This window comes from Pinus tabuliformis, chromosome 4_2, assembly GCF_031772625.1.
Source record: "Pinus tabuliformis cultivar Carrire ecotype Pingquan chromosome 4_2, CPIR1, whole genome shotgun sequence".
Taxonomy (NCBI): domain Eukaryota; kingdom Viridiplantae; phylum Streptophyta; class Pinopsida; order Pinales; family Pinaceae; genus Pinus; species Pinus tabuliformis.
The window spans coordinates 778,673,642-778,694,229 of record NC_142304.1 but is presented as its reverse complement, the minus strand read 5'-3'; the positions used below and the strand labels follow the sequence as shown (position 1 = coordinate 778,694,229).

The 20,588-nt window shown below is 40.3% G+C and overlaps 1 protein-coding gene across 1 annotated transcript in view; it reads left to right on the top strand.

Moving 5' to 3' along the window:
* LOC149171964 (protein PHOTOSYSTEM I ASSEMBLY 2, chloroplastic-like) overlaps window positions 1-17,509 on the top strand; it is a 218,003-nt gene extending 200,494 nt beyond the window's left edge. The window contains exon 4 of the mRNA XM_089424164.1: window positions 15,960-17,509. Coding sequence (XP_089280290.1) covers window positions 15,960-16,090 — 131 coding nt within the window. The 3' untranslated portion in view covers window positions 16,091-17,509. The remainder of the gene's footprint in view (window positions 1-15,959) is intronic.
* Window positions 17,510-20,588: the final 3,079 nt, after the last annotated feature.

Below are 20,588 nucleotides of genomic sequence, written 5' to 3'. Positions count from 1 at the left end.
TCTCCTACTTGTTATTTCATTCAACAAGTTATTTAATTAGATAAACAGTGATGTAAACACTACTGTATACTACACTGACATACAAATCATAAACTGAAACAATAGATGAGACAAACACACAAGGGACACCATTATTTTTGGACAACACGTCCCTAGAAAAACCCAATGCGGGAAAACTGGTGCAGCAGATAGAGGGTTTGTATTATTAAGCAAGCAGAATCTGAGTACAACAGGTTGCCTCTCACACCGGCTAACCTTACAGAGAAATCACGGCAACAAGAAATACATTCGAGGGTTTACCTCGTTCCCCAAGTCACAGTTGATCCAATGAGTGATCTGACCCTCACGACAGACACTGTGAAGTCCCTGCGCAATCACTGCGTGGGCTAGCGTCTTGCCTCTAGAACATTACGTCACCCTTTCTGCTAGATCGATTTGTTGGATGAAGATTGTTGTTTAGCCCTCTTGGCTCAGAACCTTGCTTCTCCAGCAAAATCTCAGACTGCTGACGAATACTTGGCACTGCCAGTGCAAGAACCCCTCTGGACTGCGTCAGCCCCTCCTGGGCTGCGTAGGCCTCTGTGTTGCCTCCTTGATGCTCAAGCTGCCTCTATGCTACGTACTCTTTGGCTCGGAACTTCCTCTCTGATCCAAATCTCTGTTGTTGTCCCTCCCACTACAACTCAGATCACTTGTTCGATTTTCTCAACTTAGTGTTTCTCCAACTAACCCTCAAGCCTCTTCTTCTACTTTTCCCGTTGATGAATCAACGACTGAGAAAAAGTCCCTAATCAATGGCTAAGATTAAAATAGACTTGATCCTCATCTCTTAGAAGCTTCTCACCCATATTTTTATTAATACCCATTAATATTTTTATTTTCCCAAGTTTAGACCTAGGAACCCCATTAAAAATATTAATTATTTTAATAAAACACAAACCGGGTGGAATTTCACCAAATGATTTCTGGGTTTTGGAGATCTCATGTATTCTAGCCCCTCCACAAAATTTCAGAGCTAGAACACATCCGATGCTACCCAAAATAAACAAAAGTAACTGTCAAGAATAGTATCCTTGGCTACATTAGCACCATCTCTATTAGTGTTAATGTCATCTCATGATTCAGAGGTCACCATATTTGTTAAAGCTTGTCTCACCTTCACTAACCGCCTAAAGGTGAGGTGATGTTAAGTTTGGTATGTTCTATGCTTAGAGCAATTTATTTCAATTTTTCCAAATAGCTCAATATCATTTCCAGATTAGCAATCACATTAGCATAATAGTAAATTGCAGATGGAACATAAACATAAATCGCAGAAGAGGACACAAGATGTGGCGCCAGCCAGGGACAAAGCCCAATGTGGGGAAACTCTTGATCAATTCTTCTTATATATTCTTCAATAGTTCAGCAGAGAGAGAGATAGTACATATACATCAGAAGTCAACCTTTTGACTTATCTAAATAAGAGCAGAGATCTTCTCTAAGAAGATAGCATATGAGGTAGCTGATCTGAGCTGAGTAGAAGGCATACTGCTTCCACTGATCCAAGGTGACTCCATCACCATGCTGCTCCTCACTGTGCTGCACCTCACTGTGTTGCACTCAATCATCATGCTGGACCTCATTACCATGCTGCACACATCATACTGTTGCACCTTATCATCATGCTGCACCTCCCTGTGCTGCATCATCAAGTTGTACCTTATCATCATGCTGCACCCACCAGTGCTACCTCACTGTGCCCATCATGCTGCATCTCATTGTAGCATTTATTATCACTGTGCTGCACTTTGTTACCAAGTGCTGCACACAACATGCTACACTACACTTCATCATGATGCCCATCATTATGTAGCAGCATTCAACATCATGCTGCACCTTGCTGTCACATCTTATCATGGACTGCATTAGTTCACTGTTTAGGGTCTCTATTTGCTGCATTGGATGGTAGATGGGACAACCTTCATCATGGATTGTTTAGGCCATCAAGACAGTCCTACCAACCCTCACACATAGGCAGCAACATCAAACTGATCCTTGCTGCTCCAACCTTGTTTGTTGTTGACTGTTTGTGACTGTTTGGTTAGGGCATATAGCTGTAGCCTTAGATTTCTCCAACAGACCCCAAACAACCCTTGAAAGACTGCAGCATGCTTTAGGTGAACTCCTCCTTTGCTACGTTGCTGCCTTAGGGCATATGACAACGCTTTACTGCCCTACGCAAGCCCAACTGTGGTGCTATGGCCTGCGGCCTAGCGCAATAACATTCGGTCCTTAAAGCATCAGCTTTTAGCGCTCAAGAACTCAGCCTAACAGTTAGCTAAGATGACTGCGTTTAGGTCTGCGTTTAGCTATGTATAGAAGACGGTGGCTAGGGCTCTTTTGAGGCTTCCTTTGACAGCGTATGGAAGTCTCCTTGCTGCATTGAAGAGCCTTCTTTTGGGACAGAGGAAGAGTCTTCTTTTGCTATGATAATACCTGCGGCTAGGGCACATTTTACATCAGCTATGGCTCCTCCAAAGCTGCGGCTATAACCCTTCCTTTAAGACTGCGTTTAGGGCAGCGTTAGCCCTTCCTTGATTGCGGATTAGTGCACAACTTAGACAACGGCTTCAACTCCTAGTCTGGACTGCGGTTAGGGCATCATACCTCTATTTAGGACAGCGTATATACCCCTTCTTGACTGCGGCCAAAACATCTCCTTTCCTCCTGCGTCTAGGGCTTCATCCTCTTAGATTTCTCTTGCCACTAAAACCCAAAACAAGTGGAGAGAAATCAAGAGTGAAGTGTGTCTAAATGATTATCAAACCACCTCCTATTATACTAAAAACGTTGAGCACAATTGGGGGTTATTTGGTTGTTGGCCGACCTTGACGAATTGTCCCATAACACAAATAAATTTATATATTCATGAATACTTATCAGAATTGGATGATCTTTAGATCAATCCTACACCTCTCGATGAGAGAAATCCAAGAAAAATATCAGTTGCTATAAATAAGATGACCCACGTAGAGGTTGTCCCTAGTTGCCAATTTTAACAAGTAAAAACTTGCAAATCTTATTTTTGCAAGTTTAAGCAACTGCAACTTGGAGTAAGTGCCATAAAAGTAGTTTACCCTTGTATGCCCTGTGATAAAATGAGTTGCTTCCCTCTCTTGTAAAGCCCATTAATCCGCCCACATTCTTTATGCTTCACAATATCATTTATCAAAAGGTTCAATGTGTGCACCAAGCACCCAAACCAAAAGATATGTGGATGAGTGCGTTTAATAATTTTTCCTGTTGCCTTACAATTTGCTGCATTATCAGTGATCACTTGAACCACATTATTAGGACCAACATCTTTGATTGATTTCAATAAAAGATTTGCAATGTGTTGGGAAGTTGCATTGATGGAGGAGTCATGACTTGCAATAAAAATTGCATCACTTTTCCCATCTGGGTCCACATTTGTCCACTAGGTCCACAAGTAGTTAGCCTTCCCATCCACTTGTCCACACTTTGGTTCCAGCCTGGAATGATTCTCCAGTGGTTGATGCAGCTAAAAGAAAAGAAAAAGCATAATTTGGCCACTCTCAACAGGAAATGTACCATAAAATGCAAAAGATGGTCAGGACATACACATTTAGTACGTGAGCAAAAGCCAACTATGAGCTCTACCTCTTTCATTATGGCCATCACCCTGGTTCCTAAGGCCCCTCATATTGGCCCCTTACATCATTAAGGAACCCGTGATTGTTCCAGCACTTGGTGGCCAATGAACCGCCCCACCTTAAGGGGGTAATCATTGCTATATCCCACACATCATGCTCTCATCCCCTGGAGCCCCAAGCAGTTTCAAAAGAAAATCAATAAAAGGCGGAAGGCATATGAAGAAGGGTGGAAAAATAAAGGTTGGGGCAACTCATGCAACACGGTTTCTCCCTCCTGCATTCATACCCCAAGTGTGGGCTTCCCTTATTATGACTACCCTTGTATTATGGCATGTGGATTTCCCTTGATGCCCCATTCCATTCCACCATTATATCACATGCTACCTACCAATTGATGGATGTACCATGGACATGTCATTTCCTTTAGAGGTAGAAACCACCTAATAGGGTCATGTGTTAACTCCCTTATTGAGCTTGGAGACACCTGTACATGCTAAAGTCCACTATGGAAGGGAATGCCACCATGAAATGTCCATTTGATTCCATGATTTGTAAGCTCTTTTACTCGATTACTCTGATGATTTGTTGTATTGAAAAGCAAGGGGACGCATTGGATCTTATATAGGATTGTAGATGGTTTCCATTTAAAGTTTGGTCTCCCTATATGGGGTCCGAGCCCTCTAAAGGGCTATTTTGGCACTTGTAGGGTGAGCATTGAGAGCCATGGGCCTCCACCATAGCAGAGAGCAGATTACCACTTCATGGATCCCTTAGCACCATTCATTGATTGCTTGTGTTCCACCTTTTGGATGAGGATTATGCACCTGGACCACCATGCCCAGCCAGTTTCACACTTGCACCACACACTTGGCAGATGTTCCAAGACCCAAATGAGGATGTGTCTCACCATGGGAGATAGAAAGAGGGCTTATGTCATCCTTTTAGCCCTTACAGATGGTATACAAGCATTATCGATTCACTTGGAGACCCATGAGGATGTTATTGTGCCCCCACACCCACTTGGGAACACCACATTGGATTTACTTGAGTATCAAAGGTCCCCCCACTCTATCTCTATGTTTGGAGTCTATTCTCTCACATTGGCATGCTTTGGACTCCACTAGGCCTCATTAATGGCCCAATGGCTCATTATATCTATGTTAAAATTGGCAACTAGGGCCAAACTCCATGTGGGTCATCTTATTTATAGCAGCTAAATATTTTTCTTGGATCCCTCTCATCGAGAAGTGTAGGATTGATCTAAAGATCATTCGATTCCGATAAGTATTTATGAAGATATGAATTTATTTGATTATGGACAAATTGTCAAGTCGGCCAGCAAGTTATGTAGGCTCAGAAGCCCAACAGACATGCCTATTCAACCTCTACATTGTATAAATAGAAGAGGATTTGAAGTTATTTGTCACACACACACTCACTCTTGTGATCCCACTTCATCTTGTTTTGGGTTTGATGAAGATAAGAGCTAGAGGGAGTGCCCTAGGGTATACGCTGCCCTAGATAACATGCCCTAGATCTAAATGCAGTCATGGGAGAATAAGCTCTACGTTGCTCAAAAAGGCTAAAAAGTCGGAACTGCCGGAAAAGCCGGAATTGCCGGGACAGCCGGGACTGCCAAAACTGCCAAGAACAATCGGAACTGCCGGAAAAGCCAGAACTGTCGGAAAAGCTGGAAATGCTAGAAAAGCTAGAACTGTCAGAAAAGTCGGAAAAGCCGGAATTGTGGGAAAAGCCGGAAAAGCTGGAAAAGCCGAAAAAGGCGGAACTGCCGAAAAAGCTGGAACTGCTGAAAAAGCCAGAAATCGCGGAAAATCCGAAACTGCTGGAAAAGCCGGAAATGCCAGAAAAGCCGAAACTGCCAGAAAAGCCGAAAAAGCCGGAAATGGCAGAAAAGCCAAAACAACCGGAACTGCCGGAATTGCCAGGAATAGCCGAAACTACTAGAACTGCTGGGAATTGCTGAAACAGCCAGAGCATCTGTCTCCGAAGGAGAGCAGCATGCAAGAGACAACTAACTGACGTTGGGACAGTTGTATGGTACTTAGCAGCAAATACACCAAGCATGCAATGCTAGAGCTAGCATGCAAGGGACAACTAGCATGCAACAACAAGCGTGCTAAGGACAACAAGCATACTAGGGACAACAAGCAAGCAAGGTGCAGCCAACACATAGGTCAGGATGGCAACATGGTGCAGCAATTGCACATAATACAGTACAGTGATGGGTACAGTCATGATTAATGAAGCGTGATGAGATGCAGCATAGTGATGATGGGTGCAACATGGTGCAGTGCGGTGAGGTGCAACATGATGACGAAATGCAGCACAACGATAGGTGAAGGAGTCACCTTGGAGAATTAGTTGAAGCAACATGTCTTCAACTGATCTCATGTATCATCTTCTTAGAGATGATCTATGCTCTTATCTAGATAAGTCAAATTGTTGACTTCTGTTGTAAACGTACTATCTCTCTCTCTCTCTCTCTGCTGAACTATTGAAGAACATATAAGAAGAATTGATCAAGGGTTTCCCCACATTGGGGTTTGTCCCTGGCTAGCGCCACATCTTGTGTCCTCTTGTCTTGGCTTGTCTTCTGTGATTTATGTTTATGTTCTATCTGCAGTTTACTTTAATGTTGATGTGATTGCTAATCTGGAAAAGATATTGAGCTAACTGTGAAAATTGAAATAAATTGCTCTAAGCATAGAACATACCTAAAGTTAACATGGTATCAGAGCTGAGGTGAAGACAATGCCCAAGCAAGAGTGAAAGAGCAATCACCGAAGATAGTTGGGAAAGGACAAAAGGATCAGTGGATTCCTCATCCCTCTTAAAATTCACCAAGGGTGAAGTCGAAGCAGAGAATATTATCAGAATGGCGTAGCGGAATATGGCCTACCTAAAGATCACTTCTTTGGAAGACCGGATCTCAGGATGGAAGGAAAGGCAGATAACTAGTTTGACCATTATGCGAAGGAGTGTTCGAATGGCAGGGACACATCACTTGATGATGATAACAATCATTCCAGGGACATCTTCAATGATCAAAGGAATGACAGGTAATTCAGGTCATCAAGGAAATGGCCGACTCTTCATAGAAAGCAAGGAACCCTAGGTATGAAGAATCAAATGTTGTTTTTGATAAGATAAAGAAGAGTTATCTTGTATTGGCCCTCTCCTTCAGATTCTTTGGGAATCTGGCTTATAGATTGTAGTGCTTCAAGGCACTTCATCGAATAGATGGGTGCACTCTCTAATTTGGTAGAGATGGAAACAATCGTGGGATTATACTTGGAGCCGATGCCACCTATCCCGGAAAGGGTGTAGGGAATGTTAACTCTCAATTGAATAAGGGTAACTCGATTCATTTACAAAATCTCTTTTATGTACTTGATCGCAACAAGAACTTGGTGTCCATCTCGGAAATGGAAGTCAAAGGTTTCAGGGTGGCATTCATCGATGGAAAGGTACGTGTTAAAAAATATAATTTTCAAAGATGATTTTTCTCATGGGTTTAGGGTTGGCAATTTGTATCAAGTTGCAGGATGGTCCATTGGGGATCATGTCAATTGACATGTCACATCTATAACACCGGAGGTCTACCTATGGGGCCCTACGTGATGTGAGTCAAATGGTGATAGGGATGTTTGAATTCAAGTAGACCATTCCCCTCATGCAGTAGGTCCACAGGTTTGGAACAACTCGAGGAGTTGGAGATTCATGATCGGGAATCTCATGTATACAGGTGGAAGAAAGCCCTCTATGGCTTGAAGCAAAACACCCTGGGCATAGTATGAAAGGATTGATAGCTGTTTGATGAAGCTGAGATTCACTAGGAGTGAAACCGATCCAAACCATTACCCGAAGGTTGCGGATGATAGACCTCTCATACCGGCACCTTATGAGGACGACCTATTTTTGACAGGTGCAGACCCTCTCATTTGCAGAAGTAAGAGGGAGTTGGATTCCGAATGTGGAATGATAAACTACAAGCCTATGACTACCTCGAGGATCTTAACTTTTAGAAGTTATATGGTAGTGATGTTGGACCAGATTTGGGAAATGCCTTTTGAGTTTCATAAAATCATTGGCGTTTATGTTCTTGGTGAACTTCCGTCCAGACATATGTTTTGCAGTTAGCATGGTGAGCTCATATTTGGTTGAGCCTCATTGGATTGGTGCCAAGAATCTTCTGAGATATCTTTGGGGCACAATCTTTCATGAATTGAGATACACTGTTGTAAATATGAAACTACATGATTATTCGAATGCTGATTGGGCAGGCAGTGTGGAGGATCACTAGAGCACTTCTCAGTGCTGGTTCTCTTTAGATTCTGCTTCAATATCATGGATGAGCAAAAAGCAGAAGCCGATTGCTATAAGCACCGCCGAGACCGAATACATAGCTACGAGTATGATCTCGTGTGACGCTGTATGGTTGCAGAAGCTCTTTAGTGAGTTGTTTGTACACATGATGAATACCACTGTGATTCTCTGTGACAACCAGAGGGGGGATTTGATTATTGAGGAATCCCGTATTCGATGATTGCTCCAGCAGATAGACATCAGATACTGCCTTATCTGCGATATGGTAAGTCGATGAGCGAGGAGGCTCCATCGCATTGAGACTGATGTACAGGTCGCAGACATTTTGTCAAAGCCCCGGGGAAAGGTCAAATCTGTGACTTTCTTGAATGACTTGGAGTCGTTGAGAGACCTTATAAGGGTCCTGCATGTTGCATTCATTGAGCTCTGGGAGCTCTGGGGGGCTTGGGGTACTTACAAGAGCAACATACGACCACAGGGCGACTCACCCTCCCCCGGTGGTGCGCTATGGTACAGGATGATTCGTTCTCCTGTGGGATAGGATGATTTGTTCTCCATGGCGACTGTGGAACAAGATGATTCGTTCTCCTGTGGGCCAGGATGATTTGTTCTCCATTGCGACTGTGGAACAAGATGATTCATTCTCCTGTTGGCCAGGTTGATTTGTTCTCCGTGGCGACTGTGGAACAGGATGATTCGTTCTCCTGTGGGCCAGGATGATTCGTTCTCCTGTGGGCCAGGATGATTCGTTCTCCATGGCGACCTTGGGCCAGGATGATTCGTTCTCTTGTCAAGGCATCCTACCCATGCAGTCTGGGACTCATGGGAAGTACCTCTCATCTGATCAATGAGTAGGGAAATGAGGATAGGGACCATAGTAGTTCTATCGATGGACGCATCGTTGTATCTACGGTAGTCCCTATGCTAGGATGACCTCCATTGATCTAGGATCAATGAAACTAATCTGGGATCAGTATGAGTGGTTTGAGACACTCTTGTGATATTGATTTGGGATCAATAAAACTGACTTCGGGTCAGTAAGAGTGATGTGACACACTCTCTTCAGATGAAACTGACTTCGGGTCAGTAGAGATTGGTATGAGACATTCGCGATCAATTATTCTTCTTCATGGTTCAGCAGAGCAGAGCAGAGCTCAGCAGATCAAAGCAGAGCAGAGTAGCGCAGGGCACTGATGGCAGAGATAGTACAGTCGAACATATGGATCAGTGGATGGAGTTCTCCCTGGTTGAGAGGGAGTGTTAAAATTGGCAACTAGGGCCAAACTCCATTTGGGTCATCTTATTTATGGAAGCTGATATTTTTCATGGATCCCTCTCATTGAGAGGTGTAGGATTGATCTAAAGATCATCCGACTCCGATAAGTATTTATGAAGATATGAATTTATTTTGATTATAGACAAATTGTCAAGTCGGCCAGCAACTTATGTAGGCTCAGAAGCCCAACGGACATGTCTATTCAACCTCTACGTTGTATAAATAGAAGAGGACTTGAAGTAATTTGTCACATACACACTCACTCTTGTGATCTCACTTCATCCTGTTTTGGGTTTGATGAATATGAGAGCTAGAGGGAGTGCCCTAGGGTATACGCTGCCCTAGATAACATGCCCTAGATCTAAATACAGTCATGGGAGAATAAGCTCTACGTTGCTCAAAAATCCGGAAAAGCCGAAAAAGCCGGAATTGTCGGAAAAACCGGAACTACCGAAATTGTCGGAAAAGTCGGAATTGTTGAGACTGCCGGGACTGCCAGAACTGCTGGGAACAACCGGAACTGTCGGAACTGCCAGAATTGCTGGAAAAGCTTGAACTGCCGAAACTGCCGGAAAAGCCGAAAAAGCTGGGACTGTCGGGACTGCCAGAACTGCCGGGAACAACTGGAATTGCCAGAAAAGCTGGAACTGCCGGAAAAACTGGAACTGCCAGAAAAGCTGGAAATGCTGGAAAATCCAGAACTACCAGAAAAGCTGGAAATGCTGGAAAAGTCAGAACTACCAAAAAAGCTGGAAAAGCTGGAACTACCAGAAAACCCGGAAAAGCCGGAACTGTCGGAAAAGCCGGAACTGCTGGAAAAGCTGGAACTGTTGGAAAAGCTGGAACTGTTGAAACTGTCGGAAAAGCCAGAAAAGTCGGAATTGCCGGAAAATCCGGAACTGCCGGAAAAGCCGAAAAGGCCGGAAATGCCAGAAATGCCGGAACTACCAAAAAAGCCAGAATTGCCAGGAATAGACGGAACTACTAGAACTGCCGGGAACTACCGAAACAGCAGGAGCATCTGTCTCCGAAGGAGAGCAGCATGCAAGGGACAACTAACTAACATTGGGACAGTTGTATGGTACTTAGTAGCAAATACACCAAGCATGCAATGTTACAGCTAGCATGCAAGGGACAATTAGCATGCAACAACAAGCATGCTAAGGACAAGAAGCATGCTAGGGACAAGCAAGCAAGCAAGGGACACCAAGCAAGTAAGGTGCAGCCAACACATAGGTCAGGATGGCAACATGGTGCAGCAATTGCACATAATACAGTACAGTGATGGGTACAATCATGATTAATAAAGCGTGATGAGATGCAGCATAGTAATGATGGGTGCAGCATGGTGCAGCGCAGTGAGGTGCAACATGATGACGAAATGCAGCACAACGATAGGTGGAGTCACCTTGGAGAATTAGTTGAAGCAGCATGTCTTCAATTGATCTCATGTATCATCTTCTTAGAGATGATCTATGCTCTTATCTAGATAAGTCAAAGTGTTGACTTCTGTTGTAAACGTACTATCTCTCTCTCTGTTGAACTATTGAAGAACATATAAAAAGAATTGATCAAGGGTTTCCCCACATTGGGGTTTGTCCCTGGCTAGTGCCACATCTTGTGTCCTCTTGTCTTGGCTTGTCTTCTGCGATTTATGTTTATGTTCTATCTGCAGTTTACTTTAATGCTAATGTAATTGCTAATTTGGAAAAGATATTGAGCTAACTGTGAAAATTGAAATAAATTGCTCTAAGCATAGAACATACCTAAAATTAACAATCTACTATTTTCCCTCTTGAGAGGCTTCATATTTGTATTATTGAGCTATTTTGGTGGGCTTGTCACCGATTCATGTTACTATTGTGCATTATTTTATTATTTGGGGCTTGATTAGGCTATTTAGGCTATTCGAACTCCCTTATGGATTGTATAAATAGATGAGAGGTCTATTCATTCCTCTCATCATCACTTAGATTGGATTAGTATCTCTTAAGAGAATTTCACATTTCCTTTTGGAGGACGAGCTTGGTTTCAAGGATGAATTTTGATGTTTGGTTACTATCTCTTGATCTCGGAGCTCCGAATTACGTCTTGAATTGATGATTGGATATACTCACTATACATGTAAGTGATTTTTTTCATGTTTATCTTTACATTTATCTTGTCACATGAATAATGTATGGGATTTATGCTCTCTAGATCTGAAATTGCCTTAAATTAATACGAAATTGTGGAATTTCAGACTTTTTGATGTGTTGCATGTATTACATGTGTCATGTATGGTGAATGAATATTCCAAGAGGTAAAAAAATCATTGACTTACCTTGATAAGTCATCAAATGTTGCACATTGAAGTATAAATACCTTTAGTAACAGACTTGATGCCCTAGAAGCTATGCGAAGTTTCTTAAGGTCTCCTTGAACATGGTTTCTCCCTCCTACATTCATACCCCAAGTGTGGGCTTCCCTTATTATGACTACCCTTGTATTATGGCATGTGGCTTTCCCTTGATACCCCATTCCATTCCACCATTATATCACATGCTACCTACCAATTGATGGATGTACCATGGACATGTCATCTCCTTTAGAGGTAGAAACCACCTAATAGGGTCATGTGTTAACTCCCTTATTGAGCTTGGAGACACCTGTACATGCTAAAGTCCACTATGGAAGGGCATGCCACCTTGAAATGTCCATTTGATTCCATGATTTGTAAGCTCTTTTACTCGATTACTCTGAAGATTTGTTGTATTAGAAGGCAAGGGGACGCATTGGATCTTATATAGGATTGTAGATGGTCTCCATTTAAGGTTTGGTCTCCCTATATGGGGTCCAAGCCCTCCAAGGGGCCATATTGGCATTTGTAGGGTGAGCATTGAGAGCCATGGGTCTCCACCATGGCAGAGAGTAGATTACCACTTCATGGATCCCTTAGAACCATTCGTTGATTGCTCGTGTTCCACCTTTTTGGATGAGGATTATGCACCTGGACCACCGTGCCCAGCCGGCTTCACACTTGCACCACACACTTGACAGATGTTCCACGACCCAAATGAGGATGTGTCTTACCATGCGAGATAGAGAGAGGGCTCATGTCATCATTTTAGCCCTTACAGATAGTATACAAACATTATCGATTCACTTGGAGAGCCATGAGGATGTTATTGTGCCCCCACACCCACTTGGGGACACCACATTGGATTTACTTGAGTATCAACGGTCCGCCCACTCTATCTCTATGTTTGGAGTCTATTCTCTCACACTAGCACACTTTGGACTCCACTAGGCCTCCTTAGTGGCCCAATGGCTCATTATATCTATTATTTTCCCTCTTGAGAGGCTTCATATTGTATTATTGAGCTATTTTGGTGGGCTTGTCACCAATTCATGTTACTATTGTACATTATTTTATTATTTGGGGCTTGATTAGGCCATTTAGGCTATTCGAACTCCCTTATGGATTGTATAAATAGATGAGAGGCTCATTCATTCCTCTCATCATCACTTGGATTGGATTAGTATCTCTTGAGAGAATTTCACATTTCCTTTTGGAGGATGTGTTTGGTTTCATGGATGAATTTTGATGTTTGGTTACTATCTCTTGATCTTGGAGCTTCGAATTATGTCTTGAATTGATGATTGGATATACTCACTATACATGTAAGTGCTTTTTTTCATGTTTATCTTTACATTTATCTTGTCACATGAATAATGTATGGGATTTTTGCTCTCTAGATCTGAAATTGCCCTAAATTAATGCGAAATTGTGGAATTTCAGACTTTTTGATGTGTTGCATATATTACATGTGTCTTGTATGGTGAATGAATGTTCCTAGAGGTAAAAAAATCATTGATGTTACCTTGATAAGTCATCAAATCTTGCACATTGAAGTATAAATACCTTTGGTAACCGAGTTCATGCCCTAGATGCTATGCGAAGTTGCTTAAGGTCTCCTTGATTGGGTAAAAGGTTCTCCAAACTTTGAAATCACCTTGACTCCATCTCTCCCTAAAGGCAAGGCACTGGTCTAGTCCTTGGTGGTCACTTAAATGAATATCTTTTCACCTTTTTCTCCTCCATTCTAGGCCTAACCCTAGAAGGTCTCCTAGGGCATCAAGCGAAATCTGTTGTAGCCATAAAAAATCCTTGCAAATCGGTCCACAACTGCGTTGGGTTCTTCTTAAGGGGTTCTCCAAGTTTGAGCTCAATCCAACCGTGGAATCCCGAGATATTGCAAGCCCTAGCTCAAGGATCATTCCTCTCCCTAGGTTGCTTTGGGTTAGTGTCCTCACTTGGATCATTGCAATTGAATTACAACAAAGAATCATTCCTTTGATCCTATTCTTCTCAAGGATCATTCCTCTCCCTAGGTTTCTTTGGGTTAGTGTCCTCAATTGGATCATTGCAATTGAATTACAACAAAGAATCATTCCTTTGATCCTATTCTCCTCCCTTACTAGGTGAACTTTGTCTACTGTCGATCAACTCTACACCCTTGACCTAGTTTGGGCCCACTTGGGTTCCTTGTGGCGCCACAACTTTGTGACTCAAATTCCACAAGCATACTGTCAATCAACTCTACACCCTTGACCTAGTTTGGGCCCACTTGGGTTCCTTGTGGCCCCACAACTTTGTGACTCGAATTCCACAAGGATCACATAGAAGCCATTCCTCCATTGGGATTCTTAGACCTATGATACCTCTTGTTAAGGGATATTCTCCAACCCTAGGTCTTGGTATCCTCTTAGCCCTTCTTAGAGAGCCAATCACCTTGCTTCCAAAGCAAGCAAGCCAATTATTTGAGCCTCTCTTGTGAATAGGCTTTAGGAATCACCTCATATCCTATCATTGAATCATCCATTCTAGTACCGAGATTCCTTCCATCAACGAAATTCTGTAAAGAGCAGGGAGCTTTAGCTAAGGTGACTGTAGGTTATTGCCTCATTTTTGCCACATTGTTGCCATTTGATCTAGTAGTTGCTCTATAGGATCCCCTCTTAGGACCCCTGATAGTTTGAGCGGTAACATGTTATAATCAAAGTTGCATTACTCTCTTGGACAATCAATCTTCCATGATCAATCCAAGCACGTTGAGATCTTTCAAAGTATAGAGGAAAGAATCTGAAAATATCATAAAATAGAACTCAGCCCTCAAGCTCCAATCCAAGCAAATTGAAATCTTTCAAAGTATAGAGGAGAGAATCTGAAAATATCATAAAATAGAACTCAGCCCTCAAGCTCTAAGACCAAAATATGATGAACATATTGAAGTTTAACACTGAACATGCCTAGGACAAATTCATGTTTGTAGGCATTACACATAAATCTATGATGTATGATCCCTAGCTATGTGTAAGTTCTAATGATTGTTGGCAAGAAATTTTCCTTGTGCCATCACTAATTGTAAGAAATTACGTTATCAAAAATATATATAATGTAGAAATTAGTGGCTATATGTGGGAGATAGTTGGAGCAAGTGAGGAGATTGGTCAACTTGTAGGCAAGTACTCACTTGTAAAAGTAAAATATGACCTAAATCTGGCTAGACTTCAAATCCTAATCTACGATATATGGGCTTGTCTCTTCATTCCATTTTTTGTTCCATTTGCTTGCCTTGCCCATACATGTACTTTTGTTTTTGTTTTTTTATGTATACCCTCCTGAAAGAAAACTACAACATAGTTTAGGCACGAATCAGGGTCAATACCAATGCTTTTGCGTGGGTCTTTCTTCTCGCTGGCATTCACTTCTTGTGTACTTAATATCCACTTTAAAACTTTTATCCTAGAAGAATCACATTGTGTTCGGAATGCCAGCATCCTTATCTTTTTGATTGCCTTTAATGACCTCATTGTTTACTAAGTTTTACCTGTTCTTTCCCCATATCTTTTGTTCATTCAACCAATGTTTATTAGCTAGCTCTGTAGATGCCATTCTTCCACCTGAGAGAGACCCATTTCCGTCTTTTCCAGTCATCCTTCACAGAAGGTACATATACCAATGATGACCTGATTGTTTACGAAGTTTTACCTATTCTTTCTCCATATCTTTTGTTTATTCAACCAATGTTTAGCTAGCTCTGTAGATGCCATTCTTCCACCTGAGAGTGACCAATTTCCCTCTCTTCCAGTAGTCCATCAGAGAAGGTACACATACCATTTAGTGCCTTCTATCCTATGCTTTTACATCTGATTATTTATCACGTTTCTTCATTGCATCCCTCGTCGTTGCATGAATCCAGATGTTGTTTCTTTAATTCCTAATTACATCGATATATTTTTCACACACATACACCCCAAACTCTCATTTGCTTCTAGAATCTATGTCCTTAATATCATCCTTAGAAAATGTGGGAGCTGCAGCACCCTAATGATTTCAAAAGATGTAGTGCTTATCATTTACATCCCAGGGTCGGATTGTTGTTATCAGTGGTTTTTTCCACTTCCCTTTGTTTGCTGGATGGTCTTTGTTCCTGTCCCCTTCTTGACATGCTATTTTGAATTCCCTTTCTTTCAAATTAATTGTTCTGCATTGCCCTCTTCTGTTTTTAATCATCATGCGATCGTTATCACGTGTTAATGACAAAGCATTCTAGGAATTTTTTTATTAAAGTTTTTTTTATTATTTTTATTTTGACGATGTTAAATTGGTCTCTAATTATATTTCCGTTATGCAGGTCGCGGTAAATTGGTTTGTCCAGTTTGTCTTGGAACTGGTCTACCGAATAATAAGGGTTTACTACGAAGGCCTGATGCTAAACAACTCCTGGATAAGATGTACCATGGTCGCCTTGTGCCAAATTCTTAAACTCATTTGTGACTCGTATATTTATCCCAAGTGTATAAATTTTCGAGTTGACCCAGAAGTCCAATCCGATTGAGTTCTTCTCAATTGAAAAATCTATTTGTAATCTAACTAGTTTATTGAAATTGAAAAAAAAAAAAAAAGAATTTTGATGTGACGGCCGAGAATGTTGTGCATTAGACTTAATTGGTTGAGAGGCTGCAAGGAGGTAAAACCCATCCTGATTTTACTTTCAAGTGATTAAAATTGTCCTATAATGGTGTGGACATTTTGTGGTTTTGGTTACAGCTTCGTTGGCGTTCCATCTTGTCTTTCGGTAATGAGGCACTCTATCAAATCGAGACAAACAAGCACTTCAATGCGTCACAAGGAACGTTCAAACGTGCCCAGTGAATGTTTCGAGATAGATATGGTTCTTTGCAGAGACTACGAAGGCTAGTGGATCTTGCAAAGGGAGATTTTAGTAACTACTTTATGTCTATGAATTGATTTATCAAAAAAGGGATGAATAAACATAGTAGTTATTTGTTCCATGTGTGATTGTCAAGAAAGCCACTTGTGAAGTTATAGACTTTTGTTTCTTCTATATCACCATACCATAGTTTTTGACAGTATCAACAATTCACTTGTTCAAATTACCTCATATTCATGTTGTAGTGATAGCTTTTGGGGTTTCATTTGATCTTTAGGCATACCATACCATAACTATTGGCATGAGATTTACGACTTCACCGACTTGGGAAAAGTGATTGGCATGAGAATTAAGACCACCAACTTGGGAAAAGTGACGACGGCTTAACTTTTGTACATCTTCCATTCTTAATTGCAACATAATACAGAACAAGATGTCTGAAAAGATAGCACTTAGTGTTTTAACTACTCCATTCTTATAATGGATGAAGGTTCAGATATTTAATGGAATATAACAAAAATATATTACAATGGAAAATATCTTCTTTTTTAATATAAGAGTATTTGTTCCATGTGTGATTGTCAAGAAAGCCACTTGTGAAGTTATAGACTTTTGTTTATTCTATATCACCATACCATAGTTTTTGACAGTATCAACAATTCTCTTATGCAAATTACCTCATATTCATGTTGCAATGATAGCTTTTGGGGTTTCATTTTATCTCTAGGCATACCATACCATAACTATTGGCATGAGATTTACGACTTCACCGACTTGGGAAATGTGATTGGCATGAGAATTAAGACCACCAACTTGGGAAAAGTGACGACTGCTTAACTTTTGTACATCTTCCATTCTTAATTGCAACATAATATAGAACAAGATGTCTGAAAAGATAGCACTGAGTAGTGTTTTAACTACTCCATTCTTATAATGGATGAAGGTTCAGATATTTAATGGAATATAGAAAAAATATATTACAATGGAAAATGGCTTCTTTTTTTATACAAGAGTATTTGTGTACAGCATTTCTGCCTCAAATATCATACAAGTGAATAATCATATGAACAGTTCGTAGTGGTTTTACAGATGTGTTCAATACATCAGTGAATAATCATATGAACAGTTCGTAGTGGATTTGCAGATGGGTTCAATACATCAGTGAATAATTATATGAACAGTTCATAGGGGATTTGCAGATGTGTTGAACAGGGGCCATTAATGAGGGGGCAAACCTTGGGGGACTCACTCAAAGAGACTTTAGATTTTGAAGGCTGTCCTCCATACATCAGTTTTATCAATTGGCTTTTACTTTGGTCAAGCAAGCGAGATACCTTGCTCTTAGCAGATAAGTAACCTTCCCCTCGTCACCCTTATGGGTAAGCAATAAATAGAAAAATAACCATTGTCAGGGTCAGGAATCATTCTAGAGCCATAAGTAAACAGGAGATTCCATATGCATGGACTTTGGAACCAGCAAGACCTGGCCTTTCCCATTCACGGATTTGAGGCAGAACAACCCCAAGTAACCTTTGTTTTTGTAAAGGTGGCACTCAAGGAAAATTTTAAGGATGGAAAATTTTCTTGAAGTTTAAAACATTGGCGAATCTTACTAATCCCTAATATGCAAATTATAAATGTTTATTGATATATTTGTAAAATTAATCAAATTTATAATTATTTTATATATAGTCTCTCTATAATGTTGGCGATTTTTAAGGTAAAATAATTTTATATTCTAAAATTTGGGCGAATCGTCTTTTAAAAAATTGGAAATTGGCGAATCTTTTTTGTGGAAAAATCATGGAAAATTAGCCCACTGGGCGAACATTAGCCCCTAAAATTTTCCATGGTGGCACTTCTTTTTGTTATCTGATATAGATCTTTATTGCTCCTATTTTTGTTAGCTGATATATTTTTATTCCTATTTTATTGAAATAGGAGTGGGAAGGCTATATATTCAAGCCTCAAATTGTTTTTTTACTTCTCAGAAATTCAAGATCATAAAATCAAATTATATATTCTTTAAAACGCTGTGCTGCAGATCTGACTTCCCATAAATTCAAGATCATATCATATATTCGTTAAAACGTTGTGCTGCTCAAGAATGTATCAAAAAGATCTTTATTGCTTTAAAATTTAATAGTAATGAAAGTAGTATAACTTAAATGAAAAAATTTAATAGTAATGAAAGTGGTATAAAAGTGAAAATTGCTCATCTCAAGATTCTTTTGCTTCCAATGCTTGAGTAATTTTGAGACGTTTCCAAGGTCATTTAAAGTGGTATAACTTAAGTGAAAATTGCTCATCTCAAGATACTTTTGCTTCCAATGCTTGAGTAGTTGAGTAATTTTGAGAGGTTTCCAAGGTCCTGGTAAAAGGCTTTGCAACATTACAAGATTAATGCATTATCATTCATTACAAAGAGATAAGTCATAAAAGCAAGAATAAACCATAAAAACAATAAAATGTTTATTGGGAAACATGTAGCTACTAGAATCTACCTATGGGGTTCTATGCCCTGCCCTCCTTTTCGTAAACCGGGTCACAACTGTGGGGATTTGAATCTTGGATATCTCAGTTTTCACAAATTTCACGTTACTTCGAGCACCAATTGAACTACCCTTTGGGATGAAGTATTTGTAAATTTGAAATAAATGTATGAAATATATTTTTACCATGTTGCATTTAAGAAATAGTTTCATTAGCCAAAATAAATAGTAAAGAAGGCTTCATGCGCAAGGATGAGGCTTCTGCAAATATGAAACGAGAGTAAGTTGGATGCAAAAGAAAGAGAAGAAAAATTAGTGCTTGGCTTGTGTGGTTGAGACATGAAATTAGTGCTTGGCTTGTGTGGTTGAGACATGAATTGGATGAACAAGGATGGTGAGAAGAAAATTGATAGGAAGAGCTTGAGACATGAGTTGGATGAACAAGGATGGTGAGAAGAAAAGTGATAGGAAGAGCTTTGCGAGTTTCACTTCTGCAAATATGAAATGAGAGTAAGTTGGATGCAAAAGAAAGGGAAGAAAAATTAGTGCTTGGCTTCTATGGTTGAGACATGAGTTAGATGAACAAGAATGGTGAGAAGAAAAGTAATAGGAAGAGCTTCGAGAGTTTCACTTATAATGAGGGAAGAAAATTTGTCTCGGGTCTTGAACCCCTTGAATGTCTTTTTTATAATTCTCTTTACCTTTTGAGATTTATTTTTTACCTTGTCAATATTTTTCTCTTTAATTCAATAATGACCTTGTTTTATCAAAGTGATCCTTTCTAAATGTGGACTTACTAACTTTTTCACTTTGCACATTCATAAATTCCATTAATAAACTTAAACCAAAATAGTTTTCTACCACAACTGGAAATAATCTAGATTATAATTTTTCAATCATAAACATGTATACTTTAGCTTTGGAAATTACTTTCAAGATGTTCTTCATGTCTTTATCTTCCCAACAAACTCTCATTTGTGCAATTTTGGCATATGCAACTCAAATTATGAGCTCAAGAAGTCAAGCTTTCAAAAAGAAATAACATAAACATCTGCTTTCTTAATTTTTGAGATGTACCTTAAAATTATGAATCTAAAACCACATCTATTCCATACTCTCTCTTTAGCTTTCTAATGAAATGCCACATCATATGCTCAATTTTGACATTAAGGGCTCATGTTATGACCTTGGGAAGGTGTGGATTCAATGATTGTTGTTTTGCTGCTTCTTGTAATGTTAGCCCTTATTTAAAATTCCACTTTATTTATCCCACATGCAAAAAGGAGATTGGATGGAGGGGCCACAAATTATTTATAATGAGAAAAGGGTTCTCCTTGTATTCGTGTGTGGAAGTGGAGAGAGTTGTATACCCAAATGTAGTGTTTTCAATCACGGGGGCTTCACGAGAGAGTTGTATACCCAAATGTAGTGCTCTCAATCACGAGGGCTTCACGAGAGAGTTGTATACCCAAATGTAATGTTCTCAATCACGGGGGCTACACTCAATGAACCTCTGACATATCACGTGTTTGTGACATATTAAACAAGACCTCTAATTTGACCACATATTGGATAATACCTCTAAAAATTGCATTAT